The 15,875-nt window shown below is 27.3% G+C and overlaps 1 protein-coding gene across 10 annotated transcripts; it reads left to right on the top strand.

Annotated features, from left to right (window-relative positions):
* The first annotated feature begins 445 nt into the window (after window positions 1-445).
* On the top strand, window positions 446-15,843 carry Mbs (Myosin binding subunit). 10 transcript variants are annotated; one of them, XM_033327760.2, is made up of 22 exons: window positions 446-1,068; window positions 3,086-3,216; window positions 3,343-3,461; window positions 3,551-3,710; window positions 3,824-3,968; window positions 4,040-4,173; window positions 4,246-4,391; window positions 4,894-5,034; window positions 5,274-5,356; window positions 5,426-5,543; window positions 5,631-5,739; window positions 6,030-6,164; window positions 6,609-6,791; window positions 7,066-7,179; window positions 7,936-8,119; window positions 8,362-8,511; window positions 8,625-8,823; window positions 8,904-9,013; window positions 9,131-9,203; window positions 10,742-11,232; window positions 11,349-11,672; window positions 14,045-15,843. In XM_033327760.2, the coding sequence occupies exons 1-22, from the start codon at window positions 820-822 to the stop codon at window positions 14,129-14,131; spliced, it is 3,585 nt and encodes a 1,194-aa protein (XP_033183651.2). In that variant the 5' UTR covers window positions 446-819; the 3' UTR covers window positions 14,132-15,843. The 10 variants fall into 10 exon arrangements, with proteins under 10 accessions (XP_033183651.2, XP_076477063.1, XP_033183645.2 ...); XM_033327754.2 differs by lacking the exon at window positions 10,742-11,232 and adding an exon at window positions 12,276-12,371 and having other exon boundaries at window positions 448-1,068; window positions 9,131-9,202; XM_033327752.2 differs by lacking the exon at window positions 10,742-11,232 and adding an exon at window positions 12,276-12,371 and having other exon boundaries at window positions 448-1,068; window positions 4,858-5,034; window positions 9,131-9,202.
* The last annotated feature ends 32 nt before the right edge of the window (window positions 15,844-15,875 follow it).

Below are 15,875 nucleotides of genomic sequence, written 5' to 3'. Positions count from 1 at the left end.
CAAATGTCAACTTCAAAACAGGAAAAGTAACTATGCCTACGACACAAAATCAAAGCAACGTACCTGATTAATGTTTACTTTTTATTTTAAAACTATTTATTTGCATGATTTATTTAAACGATTATTTATCTATATGATGCTATAGATTTATAAATTTAAATATTCTTTTGTTTGTTTTGTTCTATTAAGATAGATTTTAATATTAAAGACTAAACAATCAATAAAATATATGAAAACATTTTATACATAGTACCATTATGTTTACAATTTTGTAATTGTATATAGTTCCATTTACATGTAGAAATACATTTTACAGTGCTGTTCTTAGTATACTATTATTATTGAAAATATTAATGATAAATTACATGTAATAGAAGAATAAAAGAAACGCTAGAAACATGAGAGCGTAAAATGTTGGCTACACTACAGGTTGTTTCGCTGGTTTCGACACAGCTCGCACGGTACGGGACGGCCAAGAATAGCAAAGAGCACGCGAATCTAGCCGTCCTGTAACTGAGTCTGGTGAAGGCGACCGACCGCTCCCTTCGTAGTCCGTCAGAACGAATTTGAACGTATATTTTTCTTAGTGGAAAAACACGCGATCCGCGATTAAGTTGTATATGGAGGTAAGAAGTGGAAAACGATCATTTCAGCGTGTCGAATCACGCAAAGTGAACTGAAGTGAAGTGGCCTCGGCGAAGTGGAGATCTAAAAGCAGTAGAGAAGGAGAGAGTGAGAAGAAGAGAAAGAAAGAGAAGAAAAGACTGTGTGCGAAGTGGTTATAAGATTCTTGAGTGCAGTCGTGCGTGTTTTCGGGCAATGTCTCTCGAAAGTCGTTCGAGCTCAGCCCTATTTAAAAGGGCTGAACAGCTCAAACGCTGGGAACAGTCCGAAACAAATCGTGAACCGACTCAACCACGTCAGGTCGCACGAAAAATTAAATTCTCAGCGGATTGTGTGTTCTTGGCAGCATGCGCGGCAGGCGACAAGGAAGAGGTCGTACGTTTACTCCAAAAGGGGGCGGATATCAACACCGGAAATGTTGATGGTCTCACAGCATTACATCAAGTAAAATTCTTCGATTACTCTTTTACACTTTTGTTTATATGGCACGATTTCATTCCGATACGATTACGTCCACAACAACAAACTCGACTGACAATGAGTTCTCCCAGTTTTGCTTTCTCCTCATGTTTTCCCCCCTCAATCTTAATTCTTAATGCAAGATGGCTACTACATGTTCCAGCTGTCTAATTTAAGCGTAATCGATCAAATTTTCTTTCATACCTACAATGTCACATTTAATAATAGGATAAAAATGCAGATGTAGTTCTACCACAAAGTATGTGCTTCCGCTATCTCTTGCAATTCAAGCCATACAACTACTCCCTCTGATAACACTCGACAAAACTGTTCATCCCCACCCTTATACGACTATTGTTTATGTATATAGAAAATGAATTTAAAAATCAACAAAATTATTGCGCTTGGATTTATCTAAATATTTCATTGATAAAAGTTAATTAAGTAAAAAGTTAGTTAAGAAAGTAAATACAACTGAAAAATATCTTATCTTATCTTTAACGAATGTATATAATATATATAAAATTATTTCTGTTATATTTAATCTTCATTTTTAATTTATAACAATTATACACGTAACAGTTAATCTAATATCACAAATACCAAATAAAAAATTAGTTCTATGTAAATAAAATTTAAAACCACAAAGAAGAATGCATGCTAAAATTTAATCTTAGATATTTTATAAATCACAAATTGGGAATGTTTCTTTTAAAAATATTGATTAATAATGTAAATATTGTGCTGTTCATATCTAATTTATTTTGTTAATCAAGTAACTTGAACATATTAGTTTATAAGTTATTAATAATATATCAAGGTGCAACTATAAACTATCAAGATTGCTAAAATATATTGAAATTAAGATAAAGTTAAAAATAACTTTGTGGAAAATAAAATAAATATATTCCTACAATGAACAAAAATGTTTAATATTAATATTATAAAAAAGTAATGTTTTATATATATATGTGTGTGAATTTTTATTATGTATACACAGTGTAAAAAATAGAGAAAAAGTTAATTTATTAAAATCTTATTACAAACTTAAAATCTCGAATTATAATAAAGGTATGTATGAAATTCAAATCTTTTTCTAATGATTTAAATAGATAAATATCACGTACTGAAAAAATGATTAATATCATATTTCTGAGTGAGAATGTATTCTGTCACTTAAATATAATGTCAATAAGAAATAAAATTTCTATTAGACAAATAGTACTTATATTATAACAAAATTATTATAACTATTTAGAAGTTCTTTGATTATTGTTCATATTATTGCTGAATTAAATTCAGTTTATAAGTTTCACTGAATGAATTGTATCAAAGTTATGTAATTACTAAACTCAGCCAGAATCATTCATAAAGCATTTATATATACTTATAACAAACATGATTTAACCTTAAAAAGTACATATATATACATACATATATAATAAATTATTTTAGATGAAATATATCACATTTATTACTATTATTTAAGTCTGATAGTAAGAGGAAGTTTAGGCATTTCATGGATTTGCGAAAATAGAATGTGAAAATACATCAGGCATCAAATGCTATTTATAGTTCTCTGTTAGAAGTCAGAGGCTGCAGCATCTGTATTCTATGTCCTCTGTCTTAAAATGTTATGATACATAATGTCCTTTTTAATCTACATATGACATCATCCTCTAATTTTCATTAAATTTCAATTAGACAATTTATTATTTATAACTATTAGATGTAACACAGAATTCAATTATATGAAATACTTAAATATTATAAAACTTATGGCTAAATTAATAATAAATTTTTGTCTTTCCTTTTTCCCTGCTTTTTCTGTTTAACCTTTAAAAGTATTTGTAAATATATTATTGGAAGCTGTATTTATTAATATTTATGTAACTTTTTACATATCCTGTTGTTAGTGTTAAATATTATACTTTAAGATATTTTACCATTTCTATAATTATAATTTATTTAACTAAAAGAAGTCACAATATTTTAATTATAGGCATGTATCAATGATGATCTGGATATGGTCGAATTTTTAGTAGAAAAAGGAGCTGATATCAATTGTGGAGATAATGAAGGCTGGACACCATTGCATGCAACTGCATCTTGTGGATTTATATCTATTGCTAAGTTAGTATTGCTTTTACTTTGATATTGAAAATACTAATGATTTATTAATGATTTAAACATTTTAATAATTATAATATAGTAATAAATTTCAGAAATTTGTTTAAATAAAAGAATATAATTTTACAGATATTTAATAGAGAAAGGATGTAATTTAGCAGCAGTTAACTATGATGGTCAACTAGCTCTTGATATTGCTGAAAGTGTTGAAATGGAAGATATGCTGCAACAACATATAAGTAAAGCTGGTTTGTATTTATAATTACCTTCTATAAAAAAACATAGTAATCATTCAAGTACTATTATAAAATTATATATTTTGTAATTTGGTTTATAGGCATAGACTGTGATCAAGCCAGAAGTGAAGAAGAAAGATCAATGTTAAATGATGCTAGAGCATGGCAATCAGGAGCAGCTGGCAAGGATTCAATCCATCCTAAATCAGGAGCCACTGCTCTTCATGTTGCTGCTGCTAAAGGCTACATTGACGTTATGGAGTAAGAGTCTCCAGATTCTATTAGAATAAACTATTAGAGAAAAAAATATTTAAAGAAAAATGTTAGATAAAGTTATTATTTGTTATATACTGAATTTAGCACTGATATTTCAGAATATTACTGCAAGCTAGGTGTGATGTTAATGCTCAAGATTTTGATGGTTGGACACCTTTGCATGCTGCAGCACATTGGGGACAATTAGAAGCCTGTGAACTTCTAGTGGAAAATTTTTGTAATATGGACATTAAGAATTATGCTGTAAGATATATTAAAATTGTTTTATATTTTAAATAACCAAAATTGTCTCTTTCATAACATTACATTGATAGGATCAAACTGCATTTGACATTGCTGATTCATCTATATTATCAGCCCTGGAGAAATTAAAAGCAAAACAACAGTTATTAATGAAAGACCATCCACAAATTATTAATAAGAAACAGCCAACTATACCAAAGAAACGGTTTGTACTATAAACAATTAATAATCATGTACAAAAAAAAATTCATTTATTGTATGAATTATTATATTGCAGTGTATCAACAAATAACGAAAATACTATAACTATGCAAGAATCGGTAGAAACATTTGAAGAAGAGACGCCAAATAAAGTTAAAAAGGTCGAATTAGAAATTCAGTCTGATAAAGAAGATTCTAGTACTGGAACAAATAGTGATGTTGGTATGTTTTGTTCCCTTTATATTACTTATATGGGTTTGCTAATTTGCATGTCTATATTTAAACATTTTGGCAAATTATTTGATTTTGTTACTAAATGGTGATGATTTTCTAAACTTAGATATTCTATGGATATTATTGTGTAGAAAAGATGTATTTAAAAAGATGTTTTGTAATTTGTTACTTACAATTTCATTTAAAAATGTGTGGCAGAGTAATACTACCAGAGCACTCTGTGAATTAAAGCAAATAAACCTAGTATTTCTCAATCATTTTGTATATACAGATGTTTTGATAAAATAAGAATTTTATTAAATTTTTAGACATTTTCTTTTTTGAGAAATTCAGAGATTTATTTAAATTTATTTACAAATGATTGAGAAGTGCTGATGTAGGTAGGAATAGTTTCTTATGAAGAATATATTACGCACTATTCAGTTTTGCAAGTCTATTTTACTTACCTTAACAGCAATTTGTATTTCTTGTAACAATGCTGCATGGACAGAAGCGACACGTGAAACAGATATGGAAGAGAGTGATGGTGAAGGTGAATCTGAGACTAGCTCAGACTCACATTCTTCCACTTACTCCAATCAATCTGATAAGTCTAACGAATCAAACCACTCTCCATGTCTTACAGATGATGGTGAGTTTTGTCTGTAAGACTGTTTTTATACTCTTAAAATTACATTCTGTTGCATGTACATATTATAAGATCTCTCTTGTTCCTTTTCATAATGAAAATAATACTTTAAGATTTGATTATTACAAATACTATTCCATTGAAATAAATGGATGCACATTCCATTGATGTCCTTCCTTCTTAAAGAGATAATGTAAAATTAATTTGATTTACATTATATTCATTTTAATTTAACTTTACAGAAAAGAAAAATAGAGCAAATAGAGAAGAAACAGCCCCGCGTAATATTTCGCCTCCTATTGATGCTAATAAAGTTCCTAATCAGGTAATATTTATATACGAATTGAACAATATATTTTTTTGGTTATCAATTTTTACAATTTGATTCTTTTAGGCTCCAATAATGCCTCCAAAACAACAGACTGATAATGAAGAAGGAGTTATACCATCTTGGCGGCGATCAGGCTCTTTCAGAAATAGGGTACAAAATACAGAAGCAACTTTGTCTTCGAGTAAGTTATGAATATTATAAAAATACTTTATATTGTTTTACATCATTATAATATACTATTACTATCTTCTATTTTATGTATACGTAGGGCTTGAAGATAAGGATAAAACTATTAAATCGCCAACCATGTCAAACAAACTTAATACGGAACCTGATGTCGTATTGACAAGAACGCATAGCTTTGAAACGGATGAAAAGTAAGTTAGATGAATTTAACATACATTGTTTGTGATATTACAATTTTGGAATTTCTTGTATTATTCAAATTTCGTTAACATATACATACATTTTTTATCATATATACATTATTCATATTATAATCATTTATAATTCTGCATATTTATATTTATGTTTATTATTTTGTATATCAGAATCTGCAAGCATTTAACAAATTATTCACGTCAGAAATTAAATATAGTAGCTTCTGAGCTTTATGCATATAGAAAATTAGAGTAGTTGTGTGCATGGCATGATGCATGTTATGCAGGTTTTATGAGCAGTACTTGGCATTACGAGCTCGAATCAAGGCGTTTTCTTGCCCTACTCTCCATTGCTGCAACGCAGCTACTCCTACTCACACGAATACTACGACCCGTTCTGCATCTCTACGCGAAACCCACAGGTGCGCATATTTCGTACATCATATATATTAATGCTTTCGATATGTATAATTTTTCATAAGATTGCATCAAAATTTCTGTGTATTTGTTGTACCATATACTGTTATAATAAACATATTATAACAGTATATATTATATTAATATATTAACAGTATATATAAACAGTATATATTATAATAATATATTATAATATTATAATAAACATATAATAAACATATTATATTACAATCATTAATGTACGAAGTAAGCTTTTTGCATTCTCTGCTTTTGCACGGCTTAAACGTCAATTAACCATCTTATTGTATACCTCACAGTATTATGTATTTCACAGTATACAATTTTTAAACAGTGTAATATTAAACTTTATTCTGATTTTATAAAATTCACATAACTGAGATGAGATTGTATTTTTCTATTATATAACAACTATACTGTTTTGACTTTAGAAGAAAAGAAGCAAAATTAAACTTGGAACTCTCAAGACTGCCACAGGGAAGCAATACACTTTCACCAACAACTACATCCAAAACAATAGTGTCAAGTACACTGCCAACTACTACAGCTACAGCTACGACTGCCACAACAATAACAACTACTACAAGTCCTATTCCAACTAATCAAATACGCAGGTAAATATTAAACAAAGTAAAAATTTATTCTAAACAAATTCATGTAGGGAAGCAACTGCCATTTATAAAGTATTTTTCTATAATTTCTAAGCTAAAGTAATAGATTTAGAAACTCAGTAAATGAATCTGCTAAATGCAAGAGAACTAAGATAGGTTTTTAAAAGCTTAATTACTGCAAACACTTATTGGAGATCTAGAATATGTTCAAAATACATTTAAAACCGTAGTTTATATATTCATATTTGCAACGTGCATTGTTAATATGGCTGAGTAGTGTTCAACCAGTGGAAGCTACAGCTACAAACAATTCAGTAGCAGTTCCTGGAACTCCCACTACACCAGGAGGGAGCAAACTAAGTCCAGGAAATATCTTCAAGAATTTCTTCAAGTGGGTACTTAATGTTTGACCTGAGAAGATTCTCTTGAAATGTGTGATTTTGCATATTTTATAATATATTATTAAATTATTGGCAGTGGCATGAAAATTTGCTTTACAGTGTAATTATTTATTTGAGTTGCATATATTTATCCTAAAATATTACTTGTCCCAATAACCACTGCCTTGTCTTTGTTGGTGAAGATAATATTTCAAACTCAAAAACACTGCCACTGAGACATAAGAGTTAATTTTCTCAGCCATTTAAGTAGCATCACATTTTTCAATGTACATTCTTTTTGTATAAAATCTATTTCTCAGCAAATTTACCGATGTGACACAAGATCATAGCTTCAAGTGCACGAAAGTACCATGTATGACATAAAAAGAAAAAAGAAACATGTGCCTCATTGACATACTGTTTCTTAATTTTACAAAAACATAAAATTTTGGCATGTTGAATATTTCAAAATATATTTTATCCACGTAACATAAGTACAATTAAACAATATTATTTTCTAACTATTATATTTAGGACTGTAATATTTACAGATGGTTGTGATTGATATAATTAATAACAAAATAGTTGTTTTAAGTTAAAATAAAGGCATAATTGTTTTATGTGATATTTGTAAGTGTTGCTTGTAAATTATGTTTATTGTAATATTTAATGCTTTTTAAATTTTTGTTATATTTAAAGTAAAACTTGAAAACATTGTATAGATAATTAAAATGTAAATTATCAATATAATGTAAATTTCTGTCTAGATCATTTGTTCCTCCTGTTCGTGATGAGGAAAGTGAAACACAAAGAAAAGCACACGCGAAAAGAGTAAGAGAAACTCGACGTTCGACTCAAGGAGTGACATTGGACGAAATCAAAAGTGCAGAACAATTAGTAAAAAAGAAACAACAAAACAATGAAATTCCTTCCACAATATCTTCTACACAGGTAAATCTCTTTATACATTACCTTGGCTTTGAAATATGTCTAAATCCTACTAAATTATTATAAGATGTACATATTGTGCTAGAATTTTTTAATCCCATATGTAACTATTATGTAAATTTATAAACATATGTATAATTGTGTACGTTTTATTTTGCACACCTGCAATACTTATGAAATACTAAATTTCTTAATAATAATGGAAGCTTTATAATTGTTTACTCATATTTTTTTAAATAACTCAGCCTGCAACCACTACCAGCAATACAGCCTCGATTACAGCTACAATAACAACAGCAACTCCTACTACTGTAATTTCAAATAAACCTTCTGAAGAACTTAATTTACCTGAAAGACGACCTTCCTGGAGATTGAAAGTGGATAATGGAAGCAAGGTTTGTGGTTTATATCATTTAATGAATAATTTTTTCACATTTTGATATAATCCATATTACACTTATACCGTAGTAATATAGTTTTATATTATTGAAAAAAATGTATTACTTAGTTCCAGCTAGAAGATGCTAATAACAGAGCTACTACGCTATCTAATACAGATACTACTACAGCATATATGAGAAGACCTTCAGCGGGTACAAGTGTACCTAGACCATCATCAGCTCCGGTTGAAACTATCGCAACGAGTAGTGCAGAAACAACAGTGACATTACCACTTAGACGATCGTTAAAACAACCTGAAGATAAAGGTATGCACGTTGATACTTACATATATAGGTTTAAGTATATAAATAAAAATTTTTATACTACTTCTGCTGATATGTTTTAGAACAAGATAAGGAAAATGATAGTAGAAATGCACAAGCTACACAAGCTGTTATACAAAGGAGACGAAGACCTAAAAGGAGATCTACTGGCGTTGTCCATGTTGATATGGACGTTAGTATTAATTATTATTTCATTAATTTCAATTATTTGAGTTTATCATTTTTTATATATTTTTAAATTATGTGTTTAACATAAAGCAGGTTAATCAAGTAACTGAATATTTTATAGGAAATCGATCCAGAGAAACAAGACTTAACTGCTGGAGGAGATTATGATGAGTCCAAAATTAACCACAATGAGGTAAATAAATTAATTTTACCTTATTATTTTTTTAGAATTATAAATAACATTTAAAAATTTTGACAAGTTTTCTACTTTTATAAATCTGAATTAAAAATTATTTATATTAACCAAAAAGAATGAAAAAACATTTAATTATCTATTTTTATTACTTCATCATTAGAATAAACGAATTCTTATATGTAATAAGATATTTTTACTTTAACATTGTTTCTATGTTTGAATTAGTAAGCATTATATATAACTATTATAATATGAACGCAATTTCATGAAGCACAGACGTTTTGAGTTATTTTGGGATTAGTCTCTGGGAAGATTAACCTCTATTCGTGCATGCTTCGTTAAAAATAGTTTCCCATTTCTTATCCTCCTATATCTCGTCAGACTGTGCATTAAGATCAATTGCACATATAGAAGTACTCTAACTTTATTGATTTCTCAATTTTATATTTAAAATCATGTTTATAATCATATATTATTTTCGTACTATTTTGTATAATTTTGCATCATTTATTCCATTGCACACTATGCCTCTTATAAATAGATAATCTTTAAAATATATCAAAATTTATTGAAATTATTACAGTAGTATACATAGTATATAATAATTTATATAATTCATGACGTATATTAAATGCACACAGATAGCAATAAATTAAGTATTTGTTTATATAAATGTTTCAACATATTTCATAATATATAAATAAGCAGTCTTTTTGTTTGAAGTAACGAAATAAGAAACAGAAGTAAAAAAATTGATCATGAACATAGCCTGAGAGTACCTAAAAATATTCTATTGACATTTGCAACAGTATGGCACTTTGACATTTAGAATAGATGAGAAAGAATGTATTTATTGTTTGCATGGTCCTGGACACATTTGTTTATAAAAGGAAACAAATTTGTTTAATTTTATGGTAATATATATTGTATAACATACGAAATTTTTTAACACAAAAATATAATTATTTTAATTACATAGTTTGCATTATATTTATGATATGAATAACATCAAAAGTATATTTGCAAAATTTGTATATATTTACAAATTATTGCATAGATAAATTATTTTTTCTAATATAATTTGATGTATTATAATTAAAGCTATAGGAATTATAAAGTAATTATATACATATTTCACAATATTTAATTATTTATAAAATATCTCAAAAGTAAAACGTGAAATATATTTATTCTAAAAAACACAATCTTTATAACAGTGTAGGTTTATGCCTGTGACCTATAAATAGCATACCAAACTGATGCTTTAGAGTAAACTGGCTGATGTCTTAAGTTCCTCCACCCAGTCTACGTCAGTCAAATACTTGCTGTCATTAGAACTAGATCGTTTTATATCTGAATATATTGTGACAAAGTGATCTAACATTAAATTATAAAATTATTAAAAAATTTCAATCTTTCTTTAAAAAATACTATGTAAAGAAGTTATATTTAATTAAAGAATAAAAATAGTTTAAAGTAATACGATTTTTAAAGCTATTTTATCAGTTTTATAAACAATGTCATCCTATAGAAAAAGATCTCAAGGAAAACCAACAACAGCTGCAGGATTAAGAGCTCAAGCATCAGCAAATGGAAACTCAATTTTTGGAAACAGATCACGAAGTATTAGTGGATTATTTCCTTTAAATCAAAATAGTTATTCAGGTCTGCTAGGTATTAACGAAAATCCTATTGGATTACCAAATTTTTTTAATAAAACTACAAAAAGTAATGAATCATTTAGAAAAACTCCTTATTCAAATTCTACAAGTAATTTGAATTATCAAAATCCATACACCACATATGGTGGAACATCATCAGGATATGGAAGTATAACTCTTCCAATAAATATTAACTCTTTGCGTTTACCACCTTCTACGAGTTATAATTATTTAAATCTTAATCCAAATAATCATTTACAAGCACAGAGAACAAAAAGCTTTAATAAAACAAAAACAAAACTAGATCTTCATATTGGATCTAGAAGTTCTAGTTTGCAAAGCTTAGCCAGTTCTGAAGGATACATTGTAAGAAAATATATTAAAATATTATAAAAAGAAATGTATTATATTTTTTTATGAAATTTGTAAAAGTTATTTTAACTTAATTATATACATCTCCTTTGTTTGGATTTATTTTACAGAGTGGAAATGACCGTACTGGGAGATCTAACAGGCTAGGATCTATATCATCACTATCATCAGAAGCACCTTCTATGTCAGTAAGACTAAAGTCTACAACTTCTGAAAATGGTGAATTAGATTATAAAAAATTGTATGAAGAATCTCAAGCAGAAAATGAAAGACTTAAAGAAAAGCTTAGGCGGTCAGATGAACAATTAAAGGAAGCCAGAAATTTATTGGACAAAGCACAAAGTGCTCAAAATAAAACAGTTCTATCTGAAACTGAGAAAAGGGAAAGGAGAGCAATGGAAAGGAAATTGTCAGAAATGGAAGAAGAATTGAAGGTAAGAATTAAAGACTTTTATTTTACATTTTAATTACTGTTTTGTACATTGTTCTCTAAAAATAATCTTCAGATATTATTATATATCAAGAAATTATTTTAATTAAACAATTATTTGAAACATTTTAACATTAATTATTATGTATCATTATATTTCTATACATTTTTCGATTACATACATGATCTTAGTTAAAATGCACGTTACAATTTTTTGACAATTACGTTTTGATTGTTATAACTAAATACAGAGGAAGGTGCCAGCATTTCTGGAGTGGTTAATTTGAGAGAAATTGAAGAAGTATAAGCAGCTTTTAATGCATTGCTTTTCTTTATTTGCCATTTCTTGGTGCTTCTATTTTTAGTACTTCTTATCAAATAATCACGCTTATTATTTACGCAATATAATGATTTTAATTGGCACTTTGTATTTTTTTCTTACTTTATTTTTTTATTTATAGTCTGTGTGGTTTACATTATCTATACATTTGGCTAATAATTGAAAATGATATTATTAATGTATAAATGATGGTAGAGTACATAGTATTGTCTGGTGGGGCTTTTATAAGACAAGCGAATTTTAGGCTAATTGTTTCACTGTTTACAGCAATTACAAAAGCTCAAAGCTGAAAATGAGAGATTGAAAGCCGAAAATCGGGCACTTACCCGCGTCGTATCCAAACTCACCAATACTACTAAATAGGTAAAGGACATAATGACAGCATCTGCGTTAACAGTGTACATCGTATTCCATGTACAATATTAATTAATTAATTGATTACTTACGATTTTTACGTTCTGATCGCAATATTAAAATGTTGAAACGATGTCGCTCACTGACTTATCTTACAATACAGCTTCGCAAAATATACTACGCGTAATTGTGATCATTAAAATAGTTTCATTTTAAGAATCTATAACAGCTTATGGTACAAAAATTTAAAGCTTGTATAAATCTTTTTAATAGATATTATGCTATAATTATATAAGACTACGTTTTTCTCTATTTTACTAATGATACTTACAGTATGTGCATCTTTATTGATTTCCATATATATATATTTTTTTTATATTTCTAAATTCTTACAAAAATAACGTTTAATAAAATTTACAGATATCTTATTATTGTTAAATCATTTGTACCAATACAAATGTTACATCAATAGAAATTAAAATATCAAATACATAATCAGATTATTTCCCAAAATTAAAGAACGCAGCCTGTCCTTTATTTTAGTTCTAAAAACAGCTCTTATAAGCAATCTAATTTCAAAATTTTTTAATTATATAATTTAAGATGTTTTAAAATAGTAAAACTTTTAAGAAATATGAAATTCTTATAGTTCTAATCCATAGAACATGGACTGTTTTAAAATTTCAGTTTAATTTAAAAAAAAAACTTACAAATACTTTTATTTCGGCTATATTTTTGTAACTTTTGAGTACTATTTTTGAACTTTGTGGAAATATAAACATTTAAGAATATTTAAAAATTTATATACATAACTGTATCATTTTTCCTAAGAAAGCATGTTCAGAGTAAAGTTACATTTTATTGCACTATGTATTGTTTGATACTCACATTTCATTGCCCGATTTATATTATACATATCACTCTTCATATATTGTCTACTAGTAAATTTGTAATAATAGATTTTGTAAGATGCATGAAAAAAATTGAATAATTAAAATATAAGATTGCATCAAACAATAAAAAACAATCTATATTTATATTTTCTACATTATTTTAAAGATATAATTTATTTTAAAAATCATAATAAAATGGTATAAATGTTATTTATGAATGCAATAAGAACCAGAAATCCAATTGGAAGAGCATTAACTTAGAAACAGGAGATAAAAAATATGTATTAAACAAGCCAAGATATTGGGGTATATATTAGAAATTGCTTTACATGCAATAATTACTTTCGCTTTTACTTTTTATTTCTGCACATGATCTTAAAATATAACAGTTTATTAAAATTATAAATACATAAATTCTAAAAAGGTTCAAAAGATATTGATAAAATATAATTCAATATTTTAATTTAATTATGTTATTCCTTATATGTGTGTAAAATTTTTACATAGCATTAAAATTATATCCGCTTGTTATATTTTATATATACTACTCCTTTGATTTTAATGCACTTAATTGTTTTATTGTTTTCATTTCTAAATTTCCAGTTGCAATGGTACTTGCTTGTGTCCCATGTTTTGTTTGAGTTGTTTTTCTTATTTTGTGAGCATTTATTTGACCCACTCTATAATGGCATTGCCTTTGTATTTCATTCTTTATTTTTTAAAAATTTCTTTTTAGTAAGGAATACAATTAAATATGACACAAAATAGTTTTACCTTCTTCTTTTCTAGGTGATGGACCAATTGAAATGTGAAAACCAGAGGCTAAAAGATGAAAACGGTGCCTTGATAAGAGTAATCAGCAAATTATCCAAATAACTCCAATGGTCTTAAAAAAGGGCTGTCTAGCGTTTCTTATGTTGCATTACAATTGATTGAATGAATTGTTTTAGCTATAAAGCATCATGATCATTATTGCTAGTATTCTTACAATGTATATTACATCATCACATTATTGATGAATTTATTCTTAATGCTAGTAATTTAATTTATTATCAAACAAATCACTCGCGTGGCTGTGCCAAGAGCGAAGAGAGACATTGCTCCTATTCTTAGAATTGTGAATAGTCGACTATAAAGGACTTAGAATTTTTACTTTCTCACATGTAACTCTTCCTGTCGAAGATAAATTTCATGGTTCATTTTAGAGCCGGCGCTTGTAAAGCAAAATGTACTTCGTTCGAATTGATAAAAAACAAACGTTCTTTATGACAATTTTTTTTAAAGAATTCACGTTATTAATGTTGACTCTTTATAAGGATATTTTGTAAATATGTAATAGGTAATAATAACGTGGCATTTTAGAATTAAATAAGAAAATTTTTTACTTTCAAAAAACACGTAAGAAATATATATCAAATTTATTGTATAAACTTGTTTCCATAATTGTAATGCAGGCGAATACATTCGTAGCGTATTACAAGATTAAGTAGAACAATAAAAAAAAAAGTGAATTAAGATAATGATTTTCATGCTATTCAAGTGGCCTTTCCTGGAAGACTGCAATTTATAATCCTTCCATCATTGCCATATTTTACAGAATGCAGAAAATTCATGCAGTAAATAATGTATGTTTTAATATTATTTTACAATTCGTTGTTATTGAAATATAATTCAAACAACTAAAATTTTTTAATACATAAAAAAGGTTAAAGATAATGTAGTTAATTGGTATCAACAAACAAATTGTGTTGTTACATTTAACAACTAATTTAATGTATTCGATTGAAAGAAAGGACTTTACTTTTTAAATAGAAATATTTGTAATGAAATTTTAATTTTGATAAAAATTATAAATTTATAAGTAATGAGAAAAGGAAAAATGACAATGTATGGGTGACATGTTTTTTAACAATGTTATTGTAAAAAATTGTACAAAGATAAGTTGAAATAGTTATTTCATAATGATGTTTGTTATTAAATAACAATTCTGCGTAACTGTTTAGTATATACACGTACTTCCATTATATTATATAGCTACGTGCTTATTGTACTTGAAAATTGTTTGAATGAAACTAGCATCACAGTATACAATGCTCATTATTGTATAAATATAAACAAAAGTCCATTTGTACAATTTGTGATAAGTAGTTCAATCTTTATCAAATATTTTTCGGCTTGATTGAGATGTTTCATATTATGTATTTTTTGTAAATATAATTATCTATAGCTATACATATATATGATTGTACTGTATATGTATACAATATTATTCAAATGATCCTAATAATTATTTGTAAATTTTTGTTTGCGTTCTTGTCATTCATTTTATATCAATGTATCTTCATAACATTTATAAAACCACATTCAATATTTCACATAAACAACACAAAATGATTGAATCTTTGCAAATTCATTCATTTGATAAAGATTGATTCTGCTATGATATCTTGCACGATTATAATAAACATGTCCTACCCTCAGGTATCACGTAGATGAAAGTCAGTGAATGTGGTCTGACGTTTTTGTGAAATATTTTATAATATAATTAACACTGTTAAAAATAAAATTTTGTGCTGGTTCAAATTAAATTTTGAAGTTACATAGGAGCCTAACAATCTCC

This window comes from Bombus vancouverensis, chromosome 1, assembly GCF_051014615.1.
Source record: "Bombus vancouverensis nearcticus chromosome 1, iyBomVanc1_principal, whole genome shotgun sequence".
Lineage (NCBI taxonomy): Eukaryota > Metazoa > Arthropoda > Insecta > Hymenoptera > Apidae > Bombus > Bombus vancouverensis.
The sequence above is the reverse complement of the archived record's forward strand: the minus strand, read 5'-3'. Positions and strand labels throughout refer to the sequence as shown.

What these genes read in the sequence shown, in the direction of transcription:
- Mbs (XM_033327760.2), top strand. Translation starts at nt 820, where the DNA reads ATGTCTCTCGAAAGTCGTTCGAGCTCAGCCCTATTTAAAAGGGCTGAA. An exon ending in CCAACTATACCAAAGAAACG is followed by an intron (nt 4,174 to 4,245) that starts GTTTGTACTATA and finishes ATTATATTGCAG; the next exon opens with TGTATCAACAAATAACGAAA. An exon ending in TGGAACAAATAGTGATGTTG is followed by an intron (nt 4,392 to 4,893) that starts GTATGTTTTGTT and finishes CTGCATGGACAG; the next exon opens with AAGCGACACGTGAAACAGAT.